General features: G+C 41.1%; 1 protein-coding gene across 4 annotated transcripts in view; it reads right to left on the bottom strand.

Annotated features, from left to right (window-relative positions):
* The window catches only part of scn8ab (sodium channel, voltage gated, type VIII, alpha subunit b), a 44,631-nt gene that overhangs the window by 19,690 nt on the left and 1,530 nt on the right, over positions 1-23,411 (bottom strand). For 2 of the 4 annotated variants that reach the window (XM_040158773.1, XM_040158775.1), the window contains exons 2-11: positions 16,197-16,315; positions 15,842-15,931; positions 15,624-15,752; positions 13,943-14,034; positions 9,317-9,538; positions 9,016-9,079; positions 6,946-7,087; positions 5,749-5,955; positions 5,382-5,663; positions 1,290-1,613 (exon numbers count right to left, since the gene is read on the bottom strand). In XM_040158773.1, the coding sequence (XP_040014707.1) occupies positions 1,290-1,613; positions 5,382-5,663; positions 5,749-5,955; positions 6,946-7,087; positions 9,016-9,079; positions 9,317-9,538; positions 13,943-14,034; positions 15,624-15,752; positions 15,842-15,931; positions 16,197-16,315 (1,671 nt within the window). Of the gene's footprint in view, positions 1-1,289; positions 1,614-5,381; positions 5,664-5,748; positions 5,956-6,945; positions 7,088-9,015; positions 9,080-9,316; positions 9,539-13,570; positions 13,663-13,942; positions 14,035-15,623; positions 15,753-15,841; positions 15,932-16,196; positions 16,316-23,411 lie in introns of all 4 variants that reach the window. The other 2 variants (XM_040158772.1, XM_040158774.1) reach the window with 1 other exon arrangement.

Below are 23,411 nucleotides of genomic sequence, written 5' to 3'. Positions count from 1 at the left end.
CGTTAAAACTCATACTCTAAAGCTTTCTAGATGATAAATGATGCCCTAGGTCTGCTCAGAAGATGAAAAATCTAAAGTGATAAACACAGCTCTTCAAATCAGATTATCAAATCGGTTTTACAGTGGCCAATTCCTAAAAAAGTACCGGATTTGTTCCATTTAAGCATTTCCTGCAACATATCATACAACACATTTCAAATTCATACTGCAAATTCTCAAACAGTTGCCTTAATTTACCACAACTGGGGAATTAATTTCGTCTTTACTAAATTTCACATTTCAAAAGATTTTTTATACATATTATTTATATACATATTAAATATAAATATTATATTTTAGTAAGAGGTCGTTATTTACACTCTGAAATTTTAATTGAGAATTTACCCTCAGTAGTGTACTGTAGAGAACATAACTACAACCCTTAAGTAAGCAACATTAAATTGCATGCAGTGGCATGCATGTCAAGAACACAGGGGACTTCAAGACATCATTTGCTGCTACACCATGCTACATTTTAAGAGATGTAAAAAGGTCAAAGCAGGTAGATTGGTTGAGAATAAAAGAGGGATCGACCATGCTAGCTAGAATGAGGAGAAGTACTGTTATAGAAAAAAAGTTCTGATTTTTTTTTTTTTTTTGCACCATCCAGTGGATCAGGAGCAGAGGACAAATTAGGACATGAAAGAAAAGGAGGCAGAAAGAGAGTGAAAGTGAAAGAACGAGACACAAAGAAATAGAGGGAAAGATAAAAGCAGAGATAGAAAACAGTACAAGCATGGAAAGACGCTACAAATGGAAAAAGTAGAAGTAGGGTAGAGTGAGTATTTTTTTCCTGTGAAATGTTTTGAGATTCTTGTCTTTTATAGATGACAATAACTGTAAAGGTGTATGCCTAGCAACAGAATTGTTAGGGGAACTAAAAAACTGTTGTTAGATATTAATCAATGAAATGATAATCATGATGCTGGTGAAGCAGTGAGTTTGTGGATACTGCTTCAGCTGGTTAGTGCCTTCTAGAGCTGTTATAAAAGGAACAGCAAGAAAAGGGGATTAGATTCAGGGCAGAAGTGTAAGTGGCAGTGTAAGATGAAAATATCAGACAGAATCTAGATATTCAGCATAGGAAAAGTGAGCTACTGAGCTTAGGGAAAAGACAAACAAGAGCCAAGGGAAAGAGGTTGTGAAGGAGAAGCTGCAGAGACCGGGGCCACCACCATCATGCCTAAACTGTATTGGTGTCCCATGGACGTCCTTACACTGTCATCAGTGGCTGCCTTATCTATTTTCACCTCAGGCAGAAGCCGTCTGCCAGGCCCAGGGCCGATGAGAGACACCACGCCATTGCAGTCCACTGTGCTGTTCCTCTTCCCTCCAGAGTGGGGTGCCAGCGGGTGGATGCGTGATGAGCCTTGGCTGTAGCCACTGTAGCTGTTGCGGCGGTAGGGGATAAACAGGGAGCCCCGACGGTCTTCGCTCTCCTCTACAGTACTGTGCTCATCGTCTGCAAACTCATTCTCTGAGCCCATGTCCTTGGAACGGCCTTTGAAGCTGAAGATGCTACTGCGGCTGTTGTGGCGTGACATGAAGGGCGAGCCTGGTATGCTGAGTAGAGACTGAAGAGGGAGAGACAGGTGCAGAGGGGGAAAGTTAAAGGAGTTATTAAAACAGCAGGGGTTAGTTGATGTGTAAATAAAAGAAGCCAACAAGGTCAAAAGGGCAAGTGGGGCACTGAGTGGACAAGAATAAACCAGAGGACCGAGAGAAAAACAAATGAGCAATCTCAAGCAAATGGGAAAGTATGTCACATAAAGGTAGACAACATGACAATATAGGTTTCATTCTTTTCTAACAACGTAACATAATTAACATCTCCAACTACCACACAACATGAAAAGGACAGTATATCATTGTAATATATTGTAAGATAACATTTAAATGATACAGAATTAAAGTTCTGATGATTTCATAAATCTAGAGAAGAAGATTGATTAGAGAAGATTATTTTCTCCTCCTTTAAGTTTAGTATTCAAGCAAATCGAAAGAACAGTATAAATGCTAGAACAGAAAAAACTATTAACATTCATTTCAATGAAAGCTGTTTTCATCGTATAAATTGTCTTCACAGTTTAGCAAAAAAATGAAAAAAAAAATTGATATTGGGGCTGGTCACATACAAAACTTATTAACTTTATGAAGTTCCTTTGCGTACTATTGTTCCCTAGTCTGAAGCCACCAAACAAATCATCTTGCTTGAGCTGACAGTTCCCAGGGAAAAACTGTTTGGATGACCTCTTTGAAGGTAAACTTGCAAAGTTCTAGGGGCTGGTCAGTGAGAGTAGGCAAGGCAGCTGGACAGCAAGTTGTTGCAAGGTGCATTGAGTGAGATAGGAGTAGAGGAGCCACCCGCGACACAAAAGAAGTGGCAGAAAGAGCCTCAAGATGGCTGTGACTCAAGCGAAGATAGCCATGGGGATGACATAGCAAACTTGCTATCTAGACTCAAGCTGACGCTGATCATCTTCACCTTGGTCAAATGGATGGGGCTGTATGTTGTTGAAAGACCTGAAACACCCGATGATTCCAGGAACACCACTGACGATGTGTCCAATCTACTGAGAATCTCATGGAAACATGCCTCTAGGGTACTCAAAGGGGAATGAGCACCCTAGTCTGAAAAACAAGCAATATCCATGTGGAAAGATTTGCAAGAACAAGGCTTGAAGATCCACCAGACAAGAATGAAGCTTCTGGCAGGAGCAGGATGAGTGCAAAACACACACCGTGAGCACTGCTGCTGAAAGCTTTGAAGTAGAGGAAGGCAGAGGAACCAAGCAGCCTTTCTTCCAGAGGCGCTCACGACCCAAAAGTGTAGCACAACCAGGCAGGAGAAGAGGAGCACTGAGCCTCCACTCAGTTGAGTGTACAGTCAGGAAAATTTCACAGCTGTTCAGCAGCCAGAATGTCAACAGTGACACCACCGTGAAAAGGCTCAGAAGAGAGTTGCATTCACTGGGGCAGCTTTGGCTCAGCAGATAAAGAGGATCGTCCACTAATCACGGGTTTGGCGGTTCAGTCCCCTGATACAAGATAAAGGTCACAATGATAACTGGGTATACCATCTCTGTCATCTTGTTTTCTCTGGTGATGAACATGCTTCCAAAGTCAGGGCTTTTATGGCGGACCCAACAGTCACCACGGATCCACTACCAGGCTGTAGCTTGATTCTGCAGTGACTTGAGAAGCTAATAAGTTGGGCCCAGATGAGCTACAAACCAGCCAAGTCCAAATATCTGGTGCTGAAGAAGGACAAGATTGATGACTTGTTCTGGCGGGTTTTAGCATTGCAGGCATTATGATTCCAACCATCACAAGATGCCAGAGAAAAGCCTAGGCCAGGGGCCACCACCCTTAAGGTCTCAATAACAATCATGTGGCCATTCCTGGTGTAAAAACTGCCATTCCAAATCACTGAGGCCTTAGAGAGGAAGGTGAGCACTTACCTCCAAAGATCGCACTCTACAAGCAGCAACAAGCTACAACCACAACTAAAAATTTCTGAGGGAGGAATTTCAGTTGGCAAGGAATGGAAAACTGCTGCATACCAGGGGTTGCAGACCCATAGGCAACAAAGCTGGCACTGAAGTTAAGAATGGAAGAAAATGGCAAGCAAGAGGTAGTACAGCAAACAGAGTCAAAGCTTCATCACAGCAGGCCGGTAAGAGTGGGTACCCGAGGCCAGTGGTGTAAAGTAACCAAGTAAATTTCCTCGAGTACTGTACTTAAGTAGCGTTCTAATGTACTTGTATTATAATTGTATGCTACTTTCTAGTTTGACTCCACTATATTTCAGAGGGAAATATTGTATTGTATTTTCTCCACTACATTTATACTATATTACAGCTGTATTTACTAGTTACTTTACAGGAGATTAGGACTTTAAAAACCTATCATGACATAATGAATGATATAGAATAAAATTTATTGTTATCCAGTAAAGTAAGAAACCTGACAGTGTATAAATTGAGTAAAATCAGCTCTCACTTCAATATTTCAATGCTGCCTGCATTCAGTAATAGTGATCCAATAGTATAACATAAAGATAGAACACTGTCAGAGCCCATTTTGGTGTATAATGAATACTTTTATACTTTAAGTACAATTTGCTGATAAACCTTACATACTTCTAACTTTAGTAAGATTTGGAATGTAGGACTTTCACTTGTAACCGAGTACTTCTAAATTGTGCTATTACTACATTTACTAAAGTAAAAGATCTGAGTACTTCTTCCACCAATGCCTGAGGTAGAGCTGCACCAACAACAAAGGAAAGCATCTCCATGTCCAAAAAGATGTGAGGGCAGCAGCAGAGGAACAGAGAACCTGCATGTGTCAACAGTTGGGCTTTGACAAGATGGAAATATGTTCTGCAGAGAAAAGTGATCTTGGCTAAGCTGTGAAAGCCCAAGCCCCACTGCATCGAATTCCTAGTCCAGGCAGTGCATCCCAATCCATCAAACCTCCACAGATTGGGCACAGTAGAGTCACCAGCATGTCCACTGTTGATGGATAGTGGAACCCTGAAACACATCTTGAGTTACTGTTTCAGTGCCCCGGCAGTGGGATGATACCGCTGGTACCATGACCACATCTTAAAAGGTCATTGCCCAAGCCATCAGCGTAGGAATAGACTGGAGAAAGAAGGTCTGCTTTCTCAAGCATACCATCATCTTCATCAGGGTCACTGACAGGCCAACTGCTTAGAAGAATTCCATTGGAATCCTAGGGTTTGCAAAGGACTCGCAGCTGTTGGTAGACCTGGAAAGGTTGGTTAAGCTCCACCAGGACATTGTGACCACCACTCTGAGACCAGATATTATTCTCTGGTCTGAAGCCACCAAACAAATCATCTTGCCGGAACGGACAGTCCCTTGGGAAGGCGGTTTAGGTGAAGCCTTTTGAGAGGAAATTTGCAAAGTACTAGGGACTGGTCAGCATGTGCAGGCAAAAGTTTGGAGAGCAAAGTGTCTGCCTGTTGAAGTTGGATGCAGGGGCTTTGAAGCCCAAACTCCAGATTGTACAACACCCGAATCATGGAACGAGAGGAGAGAAGAAGAGCCATTAGCAACACCACTGAAGCAGCAGAATGATCCTCAAGATGGCTGTGGCTCAAGAGAGGGGAGCCATGGGGAGGACGCGGCTGATTTGCCCTCTACACAAGCTAATCTATCTCAGTTGGGGTCTCTGATCCTGAAAGACAGGAAACACCTTATGATTCAGGAACATCACTATTAACGTGTCCAGGAGCATCAATAGATGTATTTGCAAATGCTAAGTCAAACATCTTGATGCATTTACTGTATAGTTTTTCTTGCTAACTTTACCTGGTTCATGATGGATGTCTTCCTCCCCAGCCGGCTTCCGGGGAAACGAATGGTGCTTTTCCTGCTGCCATCATCTGACTCAGACTTAACAACCTTTTCACTGTCTCCCTTCTCTTTTTCCTGCTCTTTCTGACGCCATTTCTTCTTGCGATTTCGCCTCTCCTTGGCACTCTTGGAGCTCAGCTTGGAGACCTCAGAAGAGCTGCGGGACAAATGCCCCCCTCCTTCATCCTCTAATGCAGCCTCAGACACTGTGCCTGCAGATGTCGCCATGGCAGCACCCTGAGGGAAAAAAAAGGCACATGATAAACATAAACTATGAAAAATGGGTAAATGTGTATGTGTTTTGAGATAGAATGAGACCAACCTGTGTCTCCTCCTGCTGCTTCCTCAGCTGCTCAAGCATGGCCTTGAATTCGGCCTCTTTCTGTTCTGCCTCCTCAATAGTGGCCTGGTTCTGCTCCTCATAAGCCATGGCCACCACAGCCAAGATGAGATTCACCAGGTAGAAGGAGCCCACAAAGATGACAAGCACAAAGAAGATCATGTAGGTCTTCCCTGCGGCTCGCAGAGTCTGACAGAAAACACACAGACAAAACAATGGGATGAATCAGAGATGAATAAGAAAACAGTTTTTTTTATGTTGATGAGTTTTTTTTTTCTGCAGCACTTTCTTATTTAGTCAGAGAGACTGTATGTGTATGTGTGTTGTGTCAGCATTGCTGGTGCTTCTATATCCGGTTCATGGCTTTCTCCAGGAAAATCTCAGGGCAGGCAAAAAGCCTTAGAGTGCAGGAATTCCCACTTTTAACACACTCACAAAAAGAAACTCACACACACACTAAAACAGTGTCTGGCCTATTTGCCAAATGAAGTGAATCTAGTATGGCTGTGGGGATGCAGGTCTGTAGGAGGAGGAAAGAAATACTAGTGCAGTGTCATGGTAGTGCAGTTTAACATTACTGGTATCTGTGCACATGTTATATACTGTATTTTGTTAATACATTTGTGTACCTAAGACCAACAGAAAGTGACAGGACTAAAGAGGTTAGACAAATCTGTCAATCTATCTTTAACAACAATAAATTCAGTTTTGTTAATTGCTTCAATACATAGGCACTCAACCACATCTTTCAAAATTCAGAAATCCTTTTCCCCCTACATGAAAGACAAAACTCTAGAGGCTAGTCACACACTTCCAGCTACAGTACTTCTGATCAGCTGTCCTTGCTTCGCTTTTATTCAGAGGGCAAATGAACTCAGGGGGAGAGTTGCTGGGAGGCACTTTTGCTGATTCATTCAGGTATTAGAATGACGAAACATTTTTATGATGAAGTGAGGACAAAGTCATTAGTGCTGCTTTGGGAGAATTCTACTTCTCTATGTAGTTGCAGAGGACTGGAGAGGCTTTAATATAGTTCTCTAAAACAGGTGTAAGAAAGGTCAAAGACTTCATCCATAGGTCACACTGTGACAAAATATACATTTGCTTCCTCTGGACATGTATGCGTCAATTTGAGACTAAGAAGAATAAACAGAAGAATTCAGGAAAACACTGCTTTACCAGCATGTAGAGATTTTCCCAGAAGTCTTGGGTCATGAGTCGAAAGAGGGTGAGGAAAGCCCACCCAAAGCTGTCAAAGCTGGTGTAACCATAGTTGGGGTTCCTTCCGGCTTTCATACATGTAAAGCCCTCTGGACATCGTCTGAAAGGAACATGCAGCAATATAAAAACTGTAACTTAGTAAATGACTGAAATGTATCAATTCATTATGAACACAGCTAGAATTACAGATACATGTACCATTGGCAGTCTAAGATACAACAGCAGCATTAAAATGAGTATGAATATAAGCGTGTTTTTTTTGTAGTTGTTTGCTTGTGCATGCATGCTTATATGTACAATATTAGGAGTAGGATATTGATATGATATTGATACCTTAATATTTCATGACCTTTTCAAAAGCACAAAAGTCTGGGTCATTAATTATGAATACATGGTTGACTGCTTACACTGTATGTATATGTGAGTGCACACATACTGTAGTCTCAGTATACTAAATATGATACAGTAAACAATATACTCATACCATTTATTTTGCAAAGTGCTAAAATGTTTTTTTTCTGAAGAACTGCCTCTATAATCACTAAAATTAGCTTTTTTTTGTATCTGTGGCACCAATGTCTTGGCTACATCCTATTTAAGATTTTTTTTTGTCTCTCTGGTAAAGTTTGCAAAAACCTGCATGGCCTGAAGATCCACCAGGCCATCATGAGAGACTTGAGGTGGGTGCAAGTGGTGCAACGTACAGGATCATCACCCTTTGAGACACGGGAGGAGCAAGGCCTGGACTTACCCCCATGCCCAGAACCTCCACACACCACAAGTGCCACGCCAAGGTGGATGTGAACATCAATGGGTTAAGTGGCTGTCGGGTGACAGAAAGAGTAGCTCCAGTTTGATGACAACGTGGAAAGGATCTTTGAAGCCACAGCCAGGGGTGATGCAGATCAGAAGCACCAGGAAATGTCAACCATCATTGTCAACATTGCTGCTGAGAGGTTTGGCATTAAGGAGCAGTGGATGACAAGAAACCCGGGGGGAAAACTGCTGGGAAACAATCAGCCAGCTAAGATAGAGGCTGAAATCTCTAAGGAAGCGGCACTAAAAAGAGAGGGAGGAGGATTACGCCGCCTTAGAAGATCTTCAGAGTATTGTGAGGAAGAGGGTCATCACCCTCTGCTGAGCTGAGTGGCACCAAATGAGGGGCAGAAAGAGAGGGCCAGAAAGCGAGGGACAATAATGGCAAACAACCACTTCTTCTTCACCAAAAAACTGAATGGGCAGAATTAAAGTGGCCACCTGGCATGCTCCAAAGAGGAGATTAACTAAACAACACCTACAGCGGTGCAGAGAGAGACCAAGACTTGGAAGACAGTGGCTTTGATATTACTAAAGATCTCACTATCGAGTTCAGCACCTAGGAGCCAGCCTTGAAGGAGATCCAGGAGGTCAACAGGGCGTTAGAACAAGCTTGGTCTTACAAGGTCTACAACAAGTGACCCAGGCTCCAATGACAACTGTGGAGGATCCTGAAGATGATCTGAAAGAGAGGGAGGTAGGCAGCTCAGATGTGGAGATTTGCAGGAGGTGTCTGGATTCCAAAAAACAAGAAAGCAAGCTCCATCAAGCAATTCAGCACCATTTCACTCCTCAGCGTTGAAAGCAAGACGTTCTCCAGTATTGCTGCTCGATGCTTGATTGACTACCTCCTGAAAAATTCATACTGTACATCAACACTTCAGTTCAAAAAGGAGGAGTCTCAATGGTCCCAGGCTGCACTGAGTGCACAGGAGCAGTCACTCAGTCGCAGGATGGTTGTGGAGACCTGGCTGTTCTGTAGCTGCTCCTTGGCATCACATGACTGCACAGGAAGAGCGCCATCAGCGACATTACTAATGCTGAAGAAAAGGCATAAAGATGGCTGTGGATCAAGAGGGTTGACCCATGGCCCACACATCTTACTTTGACACAAGCTGGGGCCTGATCAACTACAGAAAAGGGGGACACCTGCAGAAAACATCAGAGCATAAATATGGCGGCATGCATTTAGTTAAAGAAGCACTGACTTACCCTGAGTCAGAACTATTTCCACATAGTAGAGCATCATTCTGACCAGGGAGGAAGTAGAAATTACCTGCAAAAAAAAAAGAAAAAAAAAAAGAAAAAAATCAACCAAGAAAACAGCACTTGCATTAGCCACTGGGCACCTTCATTATTCAATGTTTCTATCAATTTTTTATATCAGCAAGGTAAAAAAAAAACAAAAAAAAATCTCTATCAGAGAAAAGAATTACCAAGATGCACACACATCATCTCCCATTTATGTAGTTATGTGTGGCTAGTTTAATCAAGTGTCAAGGTAATCACTCACTGTTATTCATGATGAATGTGCCCCAGTCAAAGCCCTTGCTGCCATTTGCCAGCCACTGCTCAGTCATGTTGACTGGCCAGTTTACACACTTATTCCGCAGGTTCCCCATGAAGAGCTGCAGTCCAATCAGAGCAAAGACGCTGAGACAGAAGACGGTCAGGATCATCACATCCGACAGCTTCTTCACAGACTGGATCAGAGCACCCACAATGGTCTTCAGGCCTGTCAATTATTATACAATAAACACACACACACACACACACAGACACGCACACACAAGCACAAATGTGCACAAATGCACATACATGAAAACAGGCAAACTCACATATACATGCACACCAGCATACCCATTCAAATGCACACACACACACGCACACGCACACACACACACACACACACAGATAGACACAAATAAAAAGACTTGCAACTTTTGACACTTCAAGAGTACACAAGCTGAGTTTGGTTTTACAGAATTTAGAGCTGACTCAAGTCACGAGGAAAAACGTGTAGTTAGGTAATGTATATCTAATCCTGTATTTAACCCTGTTCTGTGCAGGCTCCTGCATAAATCTAAACTTGGCAGGCATCAGAACTATTTCACAAGCACCTACACCTGTCCATGCCAAGCCTCTACACCAGAAATTGACTTTCATTGTGTCTTGTGCATTCTCTTAATAGTATGAACCAATTGTTCCTGTCACACTTGCCTGAATGGAAATCGGTAGTTCAGGCTGCTGTCTCATTTTAATTAATTAATCAGATAGTTGCTAGCCATGCTGTCAGTACAGTATTTATCTCTTGATGTATGATTTAAGCATATAAAGAGACTGTAATTTTAACATCTTAACAGCACAATTGGAAAACAGGGGCTCCATTTTGTCATAAAAAGTGAGTTGGTACAGGGTGTTGAGAATAAGTTTATTTTTCAACTATTAAATTTAGGTCTTTCTTTTCCAGTTGTGTGTGTGTGTGTGTGTGTGTGTGTGTGTGTGTGTGTGTGTGTGTGTGTGTGTGTGTGTGTGTGTGTTTGTATGTGTTGGCTTGGTGGCTTAATATCTCCAGTCATTGACTGCAGGTGCAACTCTACAGCTGAGAGGAAGAAGAACATGTTGTCCTGCATCTCCACGTCTCCTTGGAGGAGAAACCCTGCCTCCTTTCCTGAGCTAATTTTCTTGCTGTTGACATGCATTGTTTCTTTTCATGCTCATTTTGATAGGCTTTAGACAAATATTACTTATTATGAGTACTACTTATTTCAAATAAAGAGAATGATCCCATTTCATGAAACTGGTTGGCTTCTGTTTTAAAGTTTTAATAACTATTGTGATATAATTTAAGAAATACAGCTGTACAGTTTTTGCCATTAGAAAGTCAAGAATCTCTGTGAATAAATAAAGCTTATCAATTGTCATCAGTGGATTAAAAAGGATAAATAGAATCAGCAGATTATTGGTGGCTTTTAGAAGCTACAAAATTACAGTCACAGTTCTGCTCTTGTCCAGCATAATGCTCTTTTGTTTCTTATTTCCACTGTAAGCACCACTTGACTGTTTTCAGTATTATCAACTGACTGACATGCTTATAGGCATCCCCACACGCGTCAGCACTTTCTCACTCACGTTTTCCTGGTTTTCCTGGTTTCAAAGCCTGGATTTGAGAGTGGATTATGAATTCGGTATGGTTGCACAGTCTGAGTCAAATTTGGTTTAAAGAATTATTGTGACTAAAATGAAACTTCTACCGCGTTACCGCCTATTCTTGCATCATCAGGTGTGTGTTCTGGGGGCATGAACTGAACATGGCACAAATATGCATCTCATAATATAACACATAGAGATCAGTTTCAATCGCACTGTAATGACTGAAGTGGCCCTTTAAGAGAGTAGACACTGCATATTAAAGACCCTGAAAAACAATTTTCAGATCAGATTCTTACTATGAATGCTGGGGTCCTACATAAACACAGAATTTTCTGCCAAAGTTGTAACAGTTTTCTTTATAGAGATTTCTGATTTTTTTTTTTTTTTTTTTGTCCCTGTCAGTAGTTTGAAGTGGGCAGGGCTCAGATGGAAAACCATGAATCTGATCTGAACCTGAGGACAGTTTGCTTATATTGCCAGGCCACTGTCAGTCAAATCTGATTAAACCACACACACAATCCTGATAAAGCAGATTAGCTGAGTTTTTGGCTGTTAAAAAAAAATGATAATACCTAAGTATTTTTTTTATACTGTTAATTATGATTATTGATTATTTAGTCATGACTCAAGAAAAATACTTTAAGGTTGGATTTTAAGTCAAGTTTTCAGAGGCTCTAAAAAAGACAAAATATTTGTGCCTATCACACTGTGCGTCCTAACTCCAAACATCTGAGCATTGTATTTTAGGAAACCCTCCTTCCATAACAAAAGCCTATTATAAAAAGTAGCCTATGTCTGGGTAAAATATTGTGAATGTGCTGTAGTAAAACTCACTACAAAAAGTTATTCAAACTGAGCTCAGGGAAAATTCAAGCAGCTTGTTATCACCTGAGGAGATCCACAAATTTAAACCTTTGGTGGGGTTGGTGTGTATAGTGCAGCTTTCTATCTATATGGTTATCAAGAAGAGATTTTTCTATAAACATTCAGTAAAATCAAAGAAATGATTATTTAGTATGTAATAACAGCACACTATGATAGTGCATTCAAGTGAAACCCCAGATATAGATTTCACATCCAGTTTTCTTCATAAAACACATAACACCACACCGAACAATGCAGCTGTATGGGATGTTTCCATCAGAAAGACACATTTTCATTAGCACATTTTACGTTGACTACTAGACCATTCTATAGAAATGTGTTGAGAAAGAGCAGACAGCAGTACAGCTGGATTTAGGATCCATCAGGAGAAGAGACATTGTATCATGGGATTGCGATTTCCCTTGACTTCTTGTGTTCATCCATGGGAACATCCCTGACTAACTGCAGTTATTAATGTTACTGCATCCAACAAATCAACTGAACGCAGCAGCACCACAAACAGCAAATAGCCAGAACCAGGCTCATTCAAGGAAGCAGGGAGTGAAGAGGAGAAAGAGATGACAGGTGAGGAAGAGTAGGTGGTTGGGAGGGGGAGGGGCAATGAGAGGTGGCATGCAGGTCATTTAAACGCCAAGGCTGAAGGAATTGACTCTGTGTCAGTATCACTTGTCTGTAAACCGTGATGCCGACCTTGCTTTAACTGAAGAACCGTTCCCATCCCAGGCACCCCTTTCTCCCACTCTTTCGGATCTGGGCGAGCCCTCAGGCTTGCTTAGCCCAGAGCACAACTGAGCGCTACATGGTGGAGGGTGACTTTATTGCACTGGACTGAGTGTGTTGTGTGTGTACATGTGCTGACATACAGTGACTTCATAGGGTCTGCATAATTGTTTTACAAGCATTTCGAGTGGATCTAATGTAGAGGCAAATGTATAAACTTATCTTACTGTGTGTTTCCTAGGAAAAAAATCCTATCAAATGGGACAAATATGCGCAGAATTTGGCTTATGATAATTATCTATTATTTATGTTTCCCTTAAACTCCCAGGATGGACAAAGATCTTCAAAAAAAGAAAAACAGAAATCAAAAAATCTGAATCAAATAACTTAGAACTAAAAGAAAGCCCCTTAAAGCCAAACTTGTAAAAGCATGTGTCTCAAAGCTTCATGCAGCGTCAATGTGTTGTAAAATTAGGCTTGGCAGTCTTAGGGAATTAAAAGTCTTAATACATATGGAGGCAGTGCCATAGACTCTGAGAATTTTGATCAGTGTATGAAATAAAAGTGAAGAAAAACCAGATGTGCAAAGAGGTGACAGATTTACATTTCTCATGACTATGTTTTTTCCTAATAGGTTTTTTCATTTAACCACTCATGATAACATCCTGAGAGTCAACTCCTTGGAAATAATATCCTAATCTCTTGCCCTCTATTATCACATTATTTAGGAAATTTATTTATATTTCTCCTTGGGTAGAAATGTTCAGAAAGATAGTTGTCGCATACCATACCAGCTGTCCAAATGGGACATAAGACTGCCAGTAGACTGCTAAGCCTATCAAAAATGTATTGCTACCATTTTTGATTGTCATAAAACAAGAGTTAAAAAAAAAATTATAAATTATAAAACATCCTCTTTTGAAAAGAAAAAGAAATATCAAAGTAGAAGAAATAAAGTCAGCTAATAGATAAAGTAAACTCAGCCTTAGTGTTTAAATGGGAGTCTCACCTGGAATGACAGAAATAGTTTTCAATGCTCGGAGAACCCTGAACGTTCTCAGCGCCGAGACATTCCCAAGGTCCACAAACTCTGTTATATATCTGTAACAAGGTAGGATGACACACAGAACAGAACCCCATGACACACAACACACACAATAACAACACACACACGCACGCAAGTACGCGCAAGAGCACGACACCAGCACCACCATCGAAGACCAGGAGGGGACACCACGGTGAGAGAAAGAACGCCTGTCCAACCAGTGGGAAGAGAACGAAGGAAGGAAGAGGAGAGGAGAAGGACTGAAACAAAAACCACACCTAACATCAACCCCCGTGACTCGCCCACCCGCAAACACAAACACCTGGACTGTCTTACCTGGGATAACTGAAATTGTTTTCAAAGCCCTCAGAACCCTGAACGTACGCAGAGCTGACACATTGCCTAGGTTTACAAACTCTGTTATATACCTGCAAGGTGGATCAGATAGAGTTACTCAGCAGCCATCCCAAACAGAGGAAAGAAAGAATAGATAGTTACATAATATTTTAATAAGCATTATCAAGATGGTATGATGGACTGATGTGGATTGAAGGTGCTGCAGGCAATTTTTGTTTAGAATCTTTTCGCTGTATTTAGTTAAATTCACCTTACATCCCACAACAAATTATTAAATTCAATGTTCGGGGGGGGGGGGTTGTCTGATAAACAGTTTTCAGCCAAAGGTCTCAGCCTAGTTATTACAAGCCTGCAAACAGCAGGAAGGGAACAAATCCATGTCCACATGAAACAAAATACTGGTGCTGAAATAAATTTGGATAAGAAGCTTGACATGTTTGGTAAGAGGCAAGGCAAAGTAACTGCAGAGACAAACCTACATGTAACAAATGTTTGGGGGTGATAACTTTATCAGTAACTACTAGACTGAGTTCACAAAGTTGTGCCAGAGGTAAAAAGTATGGATTTTATAAAGACTGCCTAATAGTTGCCCTCCACTGTTGAGTGAAGCTTGGACAGAGAGTTGCCACTTCACAGTGTTTATTTGTGGCTGCAGATGGCATATGCTGCATGTGCTGACTAAAATTTGTTTTTCCGAGTGGTGGAGATTTTGTTCTTACAGATTCTTTCTGATTTCTCCAAAGTTGCCCACAGCAGCTTTTAGATGATGGAGTACTGTCTTTGTCTGTTATGATATAAAATAACCATCATTTGTCTCAATGTTAACCCCCCCCCCCCACACACACACACAGACTGCAAAAACAGCAGTTTGTTGTCAAGAGATTAAAGCAGAGACAAAAGTTTGACAAATGTCTGCACCATTTGAAATATGTTAAGTTAATCATTAAACTCTGACTACAGTATTACTACAACGTCTAATGTCAGACGTTTAGTTAACATTTTGGTTCATAACGTTTTTGTAGCAACTCCTGCTGTGTCTGAAATCACTCTGCATTTTTATTGTGCCCACAAAAATTCTCTGAATGCAACGAAATAACAAGTGTCCATGTACACTAATTTCTGCAAACAATCCCACAATGCAGCCCGGCACCTTTTAGAGATGCACAAATATCCCAAATCTCTATTTACTGCTCTCTATCGTTTACTAGAGTAAACGATTAAGTGTCTATTATAAAAGGGAGTGATTTTGGAAGCAGTTTAAGATTTTTCTCATAGCATATATTTTAACTCGTCACAGAAGTAAAAGCACAGGTGTCATCAATAACTTTAATGATTGCTCTGTTCCACTGATATGTCAAATAAGCCGTAAGGTACTAGCACACCTGAATGGAATGCATGTGTTATCAATGTGGTTGGTTACACCCGGGTTTAGACAGCCCGTGTGTTTGCAGTGAGGAAGTTCGGTTGCTACTTGGGATTTACCTGTTGTTATTTTCTAACTAATTTTCTAACGGCTTATAAATAAGTCTAAGTTAAATGATAAATGTCATGTTGAAATCTTTCCAGTTTCTTGCTTGGATTGCAGCGCTTTTTATATTTGACCATAGTCGTTTTCTGTAACTTGTAATTATTTGCATATTTAATGAGTTGAAATACTTACGCCATTGAGATGACCATGAAATCCAGCCAGTTCCATGGGTCTCTGAGAAAGGTGAACCCATCTATACAGAAGCCTCGGGCAATAATTTTTGTGAGTGACTCAAACGTATAGATACCTGTGAAGGTATACCTTGAAAAAAGGAGAGAAGAGAGTAAAACGGTGATACACAAACAAAACAAGGACATGATTGCTGATGAGAAGTATGGACGTGTACTTACTCTACTTGTTTGGACCACTCTGGGGGGTCACTAAATGTCATGAATATACAGTTGGTCAAAATCGTACACATGATGATCATGCTGAATAACGTGAGAAGACAAGTTAAGGAAAGTTTGGGCAGTGCCTCAGACATTTAAACACAATTTAAATACAGACACAACTGAAATATTGAAGTCAAGCTTAAGGAAGAGGGCAGAGGGAGGAGAAGCGATTTAGTGTTTACAGTGCATTAGCTTCACTTAGTATTCTCTGACCACTTGTGAGATAAATGAAACAAACCATGTTTAAAATACTGCAGCATCTGTTTTTTTTTTCACTGTAGAAGACATAGAAACATATCACTTGAAAGGATATGAATGTATCAAAATCTTAATAGCTATTCGCCTAAGTAGATTAAAAGGGCTTAAGATGTACAAGGAGGGCGTGGCACTGAAGCGGAAGATTGTTTTCCCTTTGTTTAGGACTATAAATGTCTGTGGAGAGAGAAAGAGAGAGAGAGAGAGAGATAGCAAGACAGTTAGACAAATTGCACAATTAATTATATGACACATATGGTTCATGGTCTGCAAACCTTTGTGCGATCTTATTTAAACAAAAGGAAGAGATGACTGTAGCTTGACTGTTGATTAGCTGATGTGAGTCCTGAACACACCTCTGAGTCATGGGGCACTACTGCACTACTACAGGGCTGATTCTCTTAATACAGGTGATACTGGAATCCATTTGAACGTGGCATTTTGATTTGTGTGCTCATAGCGTTGTCACTTTACCCATTTAGCAGTCTTTACCTTACTAGCAACAAGACAACAGTGAGTGGAGTACTTCATATTGCAACGTCCTCACACTATACAAAGTACACAGCATAAAAACAGTATAGTGAAAAGATAAAGCTAACAAAAGGGCGCATAATCAGAGGCAGCAAGGACACGGGCAACGCTGTACTCCATCGACATCACTCCCTCTGTGGCCAGTCACCCGAGAACCAAGAGTACAGTTAACACCTCGGTCGTGGTTGCACCAGACCGAGCCTTGGTCCTGGTGAGCTTTCCACTGCAACGGTAGCGTTGTGAGCTGCCTGAGAAGCAGCAGACAGGCACATGGGAAGCTCATGGCCAAGCGACTCTCTTCTCCCCAAGTTTAAAGCTCTTACTGGAAGAGAACCTGCAAATGCTGTCATCGATCAGGGGCAGATCTGCTGACTCTAGGCTCTCAACAGCCGCTCCCCACCCGTAAACAGCACTGGGCCAAGTGGGGCTAGGCACGAGGCTGAGGCAGCAGTGTGTTTTTGTTTGTACATAACTGCGTGTAGTTTGGGGATATCTGTGCCCAATTTTGGACAAAAACAATGTGGAGTCAGAGTGTGAAGATTGAGCATTATTTATGAACAAACGGTCTACTGGGATACTTTACATTTACAGCCACTGCTGCTACCAGTTCTTCCAGTTTCTCTTTATACTTGTAGGCATTAAAGTTCAGAGTTGGTTCCCAGACAATTTATAAATGTGTGGTTTGGATGAGAATCCTTGAGTGAGTTATGAATGTGTAAACGGCAGGGTGTTTCTCCACCTTCAACGCATCCTCTCATATCTATTTATGACACAACTGAGTGTTAAGTGCCAGTATTTACAGAGACCATATCATGTCCTGCATTCGTATTGAAGAACAATGTTTCGATCAATTTGTCTCAAAAGCTGTAATAAGTTCTATTACGTTGAATTCAAGATGCAAATTTACTTTCAGATCCTTTGCATTCTACCTCAAACAGTTCTTGTAGTCCGTTGATATGAAGTCAGTTTCCAGCTTCTGTTAACTGCTAAAAAAAATGTATGTGTTACTTGTCCATTTTGCACCAGTTAATAATAATAATCACTACACTCACAAATGATAAACTGCTAATGTAGAGAACACACTTATAATAGAGGCAATTGGTCTTTAGGATACATATGACACCAGCAACTAGAAAAATACACACACCACAAGTTTGTGGTTTAAGCCATGGGAAACACTAGAAAGAATCGTGGAGGCGACCAGAAGTGTCCAGAGACAAGTGGTGTCCTGAAATCTAATTAAAGTAAAAATAGCGTCCACAATGTGGGGTAAGACAAAATGTATTCTCTCCATCAGAAGACTTCTCTCTCTCCCTCCCTTCCCCTCTCCTGTTCATTTTTGCATATAGAACATCTACTTAAAATATCATCTCACCAATTTTTCCTGTTATGCGGAGAAAAGAATAATCTATAGGTAATCAACATTCTAAAAACAGGACAACAAAGGATCTACAGTCATATTCAGATCTTTCTCTCAGAGGTCAAACAAAGAGTTTTGCTGACCCAGCACATACAGTATGCGGATAGAAGGAGAGATTGTAAAATGAGCAATATATCATTAGCAGTTTACAGGTGCAATGTTCCATATGTTAATCAATGTGAAGCATAATGCCATGGATAAAACCCATGAATTTGTAGAGGTTTTTGAAAACTTCAGAGATGCACACATCTTATAGAGAACATGTCTGCCTTGTCCTTATTGGGTCTGAGTTTCAATCTAGTTCATCCTCTACAGAACATGGATGTTCACAAATGTTCCTAAAGATTCACAATTCAGCTACAAAGAGGCTTCAGTTCATCAATGAACTGTGTCCATTTGGAGACAGAAAATTTTGTTGATGCAAACTTGGCAACCTTGGCAGAGTTACAACCAGGGATGCAAATGTCAGGCAATTTCCTTAATTGATCGTCTGCCACACTGATCGATAATTGATCAATTATTTAGGCTAGTAAAATACGAAACGCATGATTTGTCTCGATAAATGATAATTGCCATGGGCCATTTTCACAACACACTTTAAATCATAAACTAAGAAAAACACAAGTAAATTACTTGAACCATAAATGAAATAAAATGTAACAATGCAAAAAATTTAAATGACTAAACATAATCATTTTTTGTAATATAAAGGCTCCGATACCCCACACAATGCAAGCAGAATACTCTTGTTGTCTGATAAATTCTTAACAGTGATTAATTGATTTATTAATCACTCATTTCCCACGTTTAATTAATTTCCCAGACAAACTCGGTAAAGTAGGTTGACAGACAGTGAATTGGAGACACTGAATTTATCGTCTTTGAATTGAAAGCTTTGCCTTGCGCATTACATTTCAATGGGATCAACATATCAGCCAGCGCAGTACTAAGTTTGGGAAGCTCACAATGAATTGGATAAACATCCAGTCACATTGAGTGGCCATGATAGTGGACAGGCACTCGATCACAATGTATGTTTAAGTCCTTCACACGAAGTGCATGGAGGTACACATATCACTATAACACTGATCTACCTACCTACTTACATTGTTAAATACATACATACTTATGTATACACTCATGCCTAAATACACAACTCAGCAGAGTAAGCTTTACTGTGAGGAAGCCTTATTTGCTGCAAAGCTGGAGAAGTGTTCCTAATTCTCCATAGAGCTTTAAAGAAAGAAGCACATATGCAAGAATCTGGAGGAAGAATGCAGCTGCAAGGACAGTGCATGTGTGTGGGTGGGTGTGTGCGCGTGTGCGTGTGCATGTGTGCTTGTGCATGTGTGGGTTGGTTGAGGAGGAGGAATAGTGGAGCAGGGATATAGAGAGGGGCTTGCAGGGGTATGGGACAGCAGCAAAGAGAGCCAAGGAGAGAGAGAGAGAGAGAGAGAGAGAGAGAGAGAGAGAGAGAGAGAGAGATGGGGGTGGAGGGGGAGTGATGCAGAACAGAAAGCCACAGAGCTGCAGAGGGGAGAGAGCCAAACCTGAGATGGATGGGTAGACAGACGGAAGAGGAGGACTGGGTAGGCATGCAGCAGAGAGAGAAAGTGAGAATGAGATGATGAGTGAGGTCTAACCAGCAAAACAATAGAGAGTACACTGTGGGGAGAGGGTGTTGTACTTTCCTAAATCATCCCAGGACCCCGGCCTGACACAGACCGCTCTATTACCTCACAAACCTGACTCTAGATTTGACCTTTCTGATCCATAGACCTATTAGAAGATTACAAAATTATACGATTAATTGATTGGACATTGTGTAATCCTGAACAATTTTGATAATTGACGAATCGTTTAAGACATTTATTAAGACACAAGGCCAAACTTTCCAGCTTGTTGTTTGTGGATTTGCTTCTTCTCCATGTTTTATATCATTGCAAATCAAATAACTTAGGTTTTTGAACAGTTGGTTGAACTAAGCAAGACTAAGCAATTAATTAATAGTAAAACTAATTAAAACAACATTGTTAACTTGGAGCTTTAAATTACCTTCGTAAACAGTAACATACTCCAAATCAAAACTGAGACATATGATTTTTTTTATAACATATCTGGATTCAAAGGTATCTTTGCAAAACGAGATTGCAGTGAGAACTCTGCCAGTAATCTCTGACCTAAATGACTGCAAACTAATTTCCCTGCAAATTCTACCAAACTATATGAAGAGAAATGTCATCCCATTTCTTTTAAAAAAAACCAAAAAAAACCTGTATTCTACCTGTATGTTGTGCTGCAAAATCCCACTTTCCCACCCTTACCCCACCCTCCTTCTTTATACCAACCTGGCTAGCAGTGGAAGCGCACTCAACCCCCCACCCCATCCCTTCCTCACTCAGCCCAGTACAGGAGGATGCTGTGTCATCAGAGACTGAGGACTCAGACAGAGCACTAAAGCCTGGCCCTCGCTCTAATTTACTGCACCCAGAAAAAACGAAAGCTGGAGAGGAGGCAGCGGAAGGAAGAGGGAAGAGCAGAGTAATAGCCAGAGACACACACGGAGACAGAGACGGTGGGATAGGGACATAATGTAATGGTGTGTACAGTGCTACATGCTGAGATTCAGATTCGACTGCTGCTTTAGCCGTGAGCTCCCCTAGTGCACTCACAAGTAGTTGCTGCCCTGCAGAAGCCTGAACAGAAATGACTGGTCCACTGCACACTCCCGTTATAAGATGGTCACCAAAAAGCCACAGTCAGGCAGAGAATGAAGCTTTTGCATCAACTAAACCCGAACGCTGTTCAAACTTCTTTTGGTCCATACTGTACAGCAACCAATTCAAGCTGAATCATCTTAACTATATTTCCATGTACATCACAATCCCCCTTCGACACACAAACACAGATGTGTGCATGGGCACAGCGCCAGCTAAAACACTAGTATGCCCTCCATCTATCCCGTCCTGCTCTTCCTGTATGACTACAGCAGCTTTAACATTGCCTAATCACATCAGACATTTGAAAAGCCCAGGCAGTCCTTTACCCATCACAGGGGAAAACAAGAACTGCAACGCTGCATTTCTCTTCCTCACCACTGCCCCCTCTTCCTCTCTTTGATGCATGAGTGCTGTGATCAGGTTTCCTGCAGCTGACGGTAACACACACACACGCGCGCGCACTTAGACACAATCATTGACATACAGTGCAATGGTGAGCGATATGATGACTGTCGGTCGAGTAGAGGAGACGAGCAGCCTAGAAAGGTGAGGACACAAGCAGCACAGGAGGAATGGACGCTAACCATGAATATACTTAGACGTTCCTCCTCAGGTGTGATAAATGACAAACATATTAGGGGATTAGGAAAATAACTGATATGAATGATAGTAAAATAGAAATGGGAGATCAAGTCTTAGGCCTGCTACTCTAATTGAACTGATACAAGACATGGATATATATGATGAAATTAGCGGATCTTGACTTAGCAGAGTAACGAGAAGTCAGAACCTGCATGAGCAGAAATATATATAGAGTAAGCAGTAGCCTAATAGTTAGGTGAGCTATCTAACTGGCAGTCTAAAAGCCCCGTATCCCTTTCTGCCATTTTGAAATTCCCTTAAAACGTGCAAGGTACCATAGCCACAGCTACATCAGTGGAGCTGCTTGGAAGCCACAAAATAAAGGACCAAAACTGCGATGAGATTCTGCAGATTTCGTCTATTTGTATGCTGCAACTACATTTCCAGGTCATGGATTTATTTCTTAAAGATTAAAAACATTTTGATACTAATTTGCTAAACTGTCATATGCCAGTGAAGCAAATTTTTATATTTCTAATGGATCTAATCCCAAAACTCATTATATAGGCATGTACCTACATCAATTATCAATTAAAAAACAATTATTCCATTAGCTTTTGTATCAGCTAATGGACTATTCACTAATCTTTAAGAGTGTGACCACTGGCACACAATTATGACCAATAATGTTCAGAAATAATATTTATTTTGTAGATGACCCTACCTCTTGCTTTGGATTGCAGATAGAGATAATGTAAGCATGAAATTATTCATCACAGTACCCAAAGAGGTTTAAGAAAACAAATGGCATCACTTAAAGGACAATCATCAGTACGGTAAATGAGGTGGAGCGGCTCATTCAGAAAGTCTGAGGGCTGAACATTTATACAGTTTTGGTGTCTTATTTATGTTCGTTGCATTGTTTCTTACATAAACTATAAGAAACAGTGCTTTGAAGCTTTGTGCACAAAGGCAAAATCGGTCTTGGAAAACTTTGTGACTTCACCATTGTTTACTGTGTTTACTCATCTTGTCTAGCTTTCATCTACAGTTTTGTACACAGAGTCTAAGTTGCCAGTCAGTTATGCTCTAATCCTATTTTTCATATACAAAATCTATTCGCTTTTGCACAACATGTTTAAAAACATCCAATGCGGTTAAGTATGTATTGTCCTGTAGGCAAATGTCATTCTACTGTAATTCTATGGAAATGTAGATTTTGTTGGAGCTGCGTAAGGTCCTCAACCACTTTTGCAGTTATAAAACTACTCCACCAAATTGCCTTTAGAGACAGAATCCCCGTTTTCTCTTGTACTTCAAAACCCTAAGAGATCCTGACATCACTGGTCCACAACACTATAGCTCTTCATATCTCACAGTCGGCAGGCAATTCAACTATCAACTATGCACCAACTATCCAAAAACCTCATTTTAAAATCCTTGTGCTCTGTTAGGTATCATTTTCACAATGTATGTCTGAGACATAAAAGGTCTCCTTGCTGCAGGTAAAGGAGGTGTGTGAGTGGACGCCATGATGAACATCTCTGCAGCAACTTTCCTTCTGTCACCAAAGTGAGTGACACTGATGAAAGTAAGGAGAGGTAAAGGGGTATGCATTTGGCAATAAGCAAGGTGGGGAAGGATAATAAGACAAGAATATAACCCTTCCTGTGGCCACGGCTGAACTAGGGCTGTGGATCAATAGATCACAAAAGGCACATACACTTGATAGTTTCATCTGCCCTAGGTGGGGGTGCTGCTGGCTGAGACGGCCAGTCCTGCTGACTGGGCTTCTTGCTGCTGTACAGGCCGCAGATTCTCTTACACATCATCACTGCCACCACACAGGAGACTTGCTACTCCACACCTATAAACAGCTGCAGGTACTACAGCATGCGCCTGCCCTTTTCTCTCCACTTCCTGTCCTCTCCTGCCATCTTCTGCCTTCACTGCTCATTCCTCTTTTGCTAGTGCAGCTGGCTACAGTAAGGGCAAAGCCAAAGCTAGAGTTTGTGGCACT

This window comes from Xiphias gladius, chromosome 21 (assembly GCF_016859285.1).
Source record: "Xiphias gladius isolate SHS-SW01 ecotype Sanya breed wild chromosome 21, ASM1685928v1, whole genome shotgun sequence".
NCBI classification, from domain to species: Eukaryota; Metazoa; Chordata; class Actinopteri; order Istiophoriformes; family Xiphiidae; genus Xiphias; species Xiphias gladius.
Note: the sequence above shows the minus strand (reverse complement) of the source record. Positions and strands in the feature narration are given on the sequence as shown.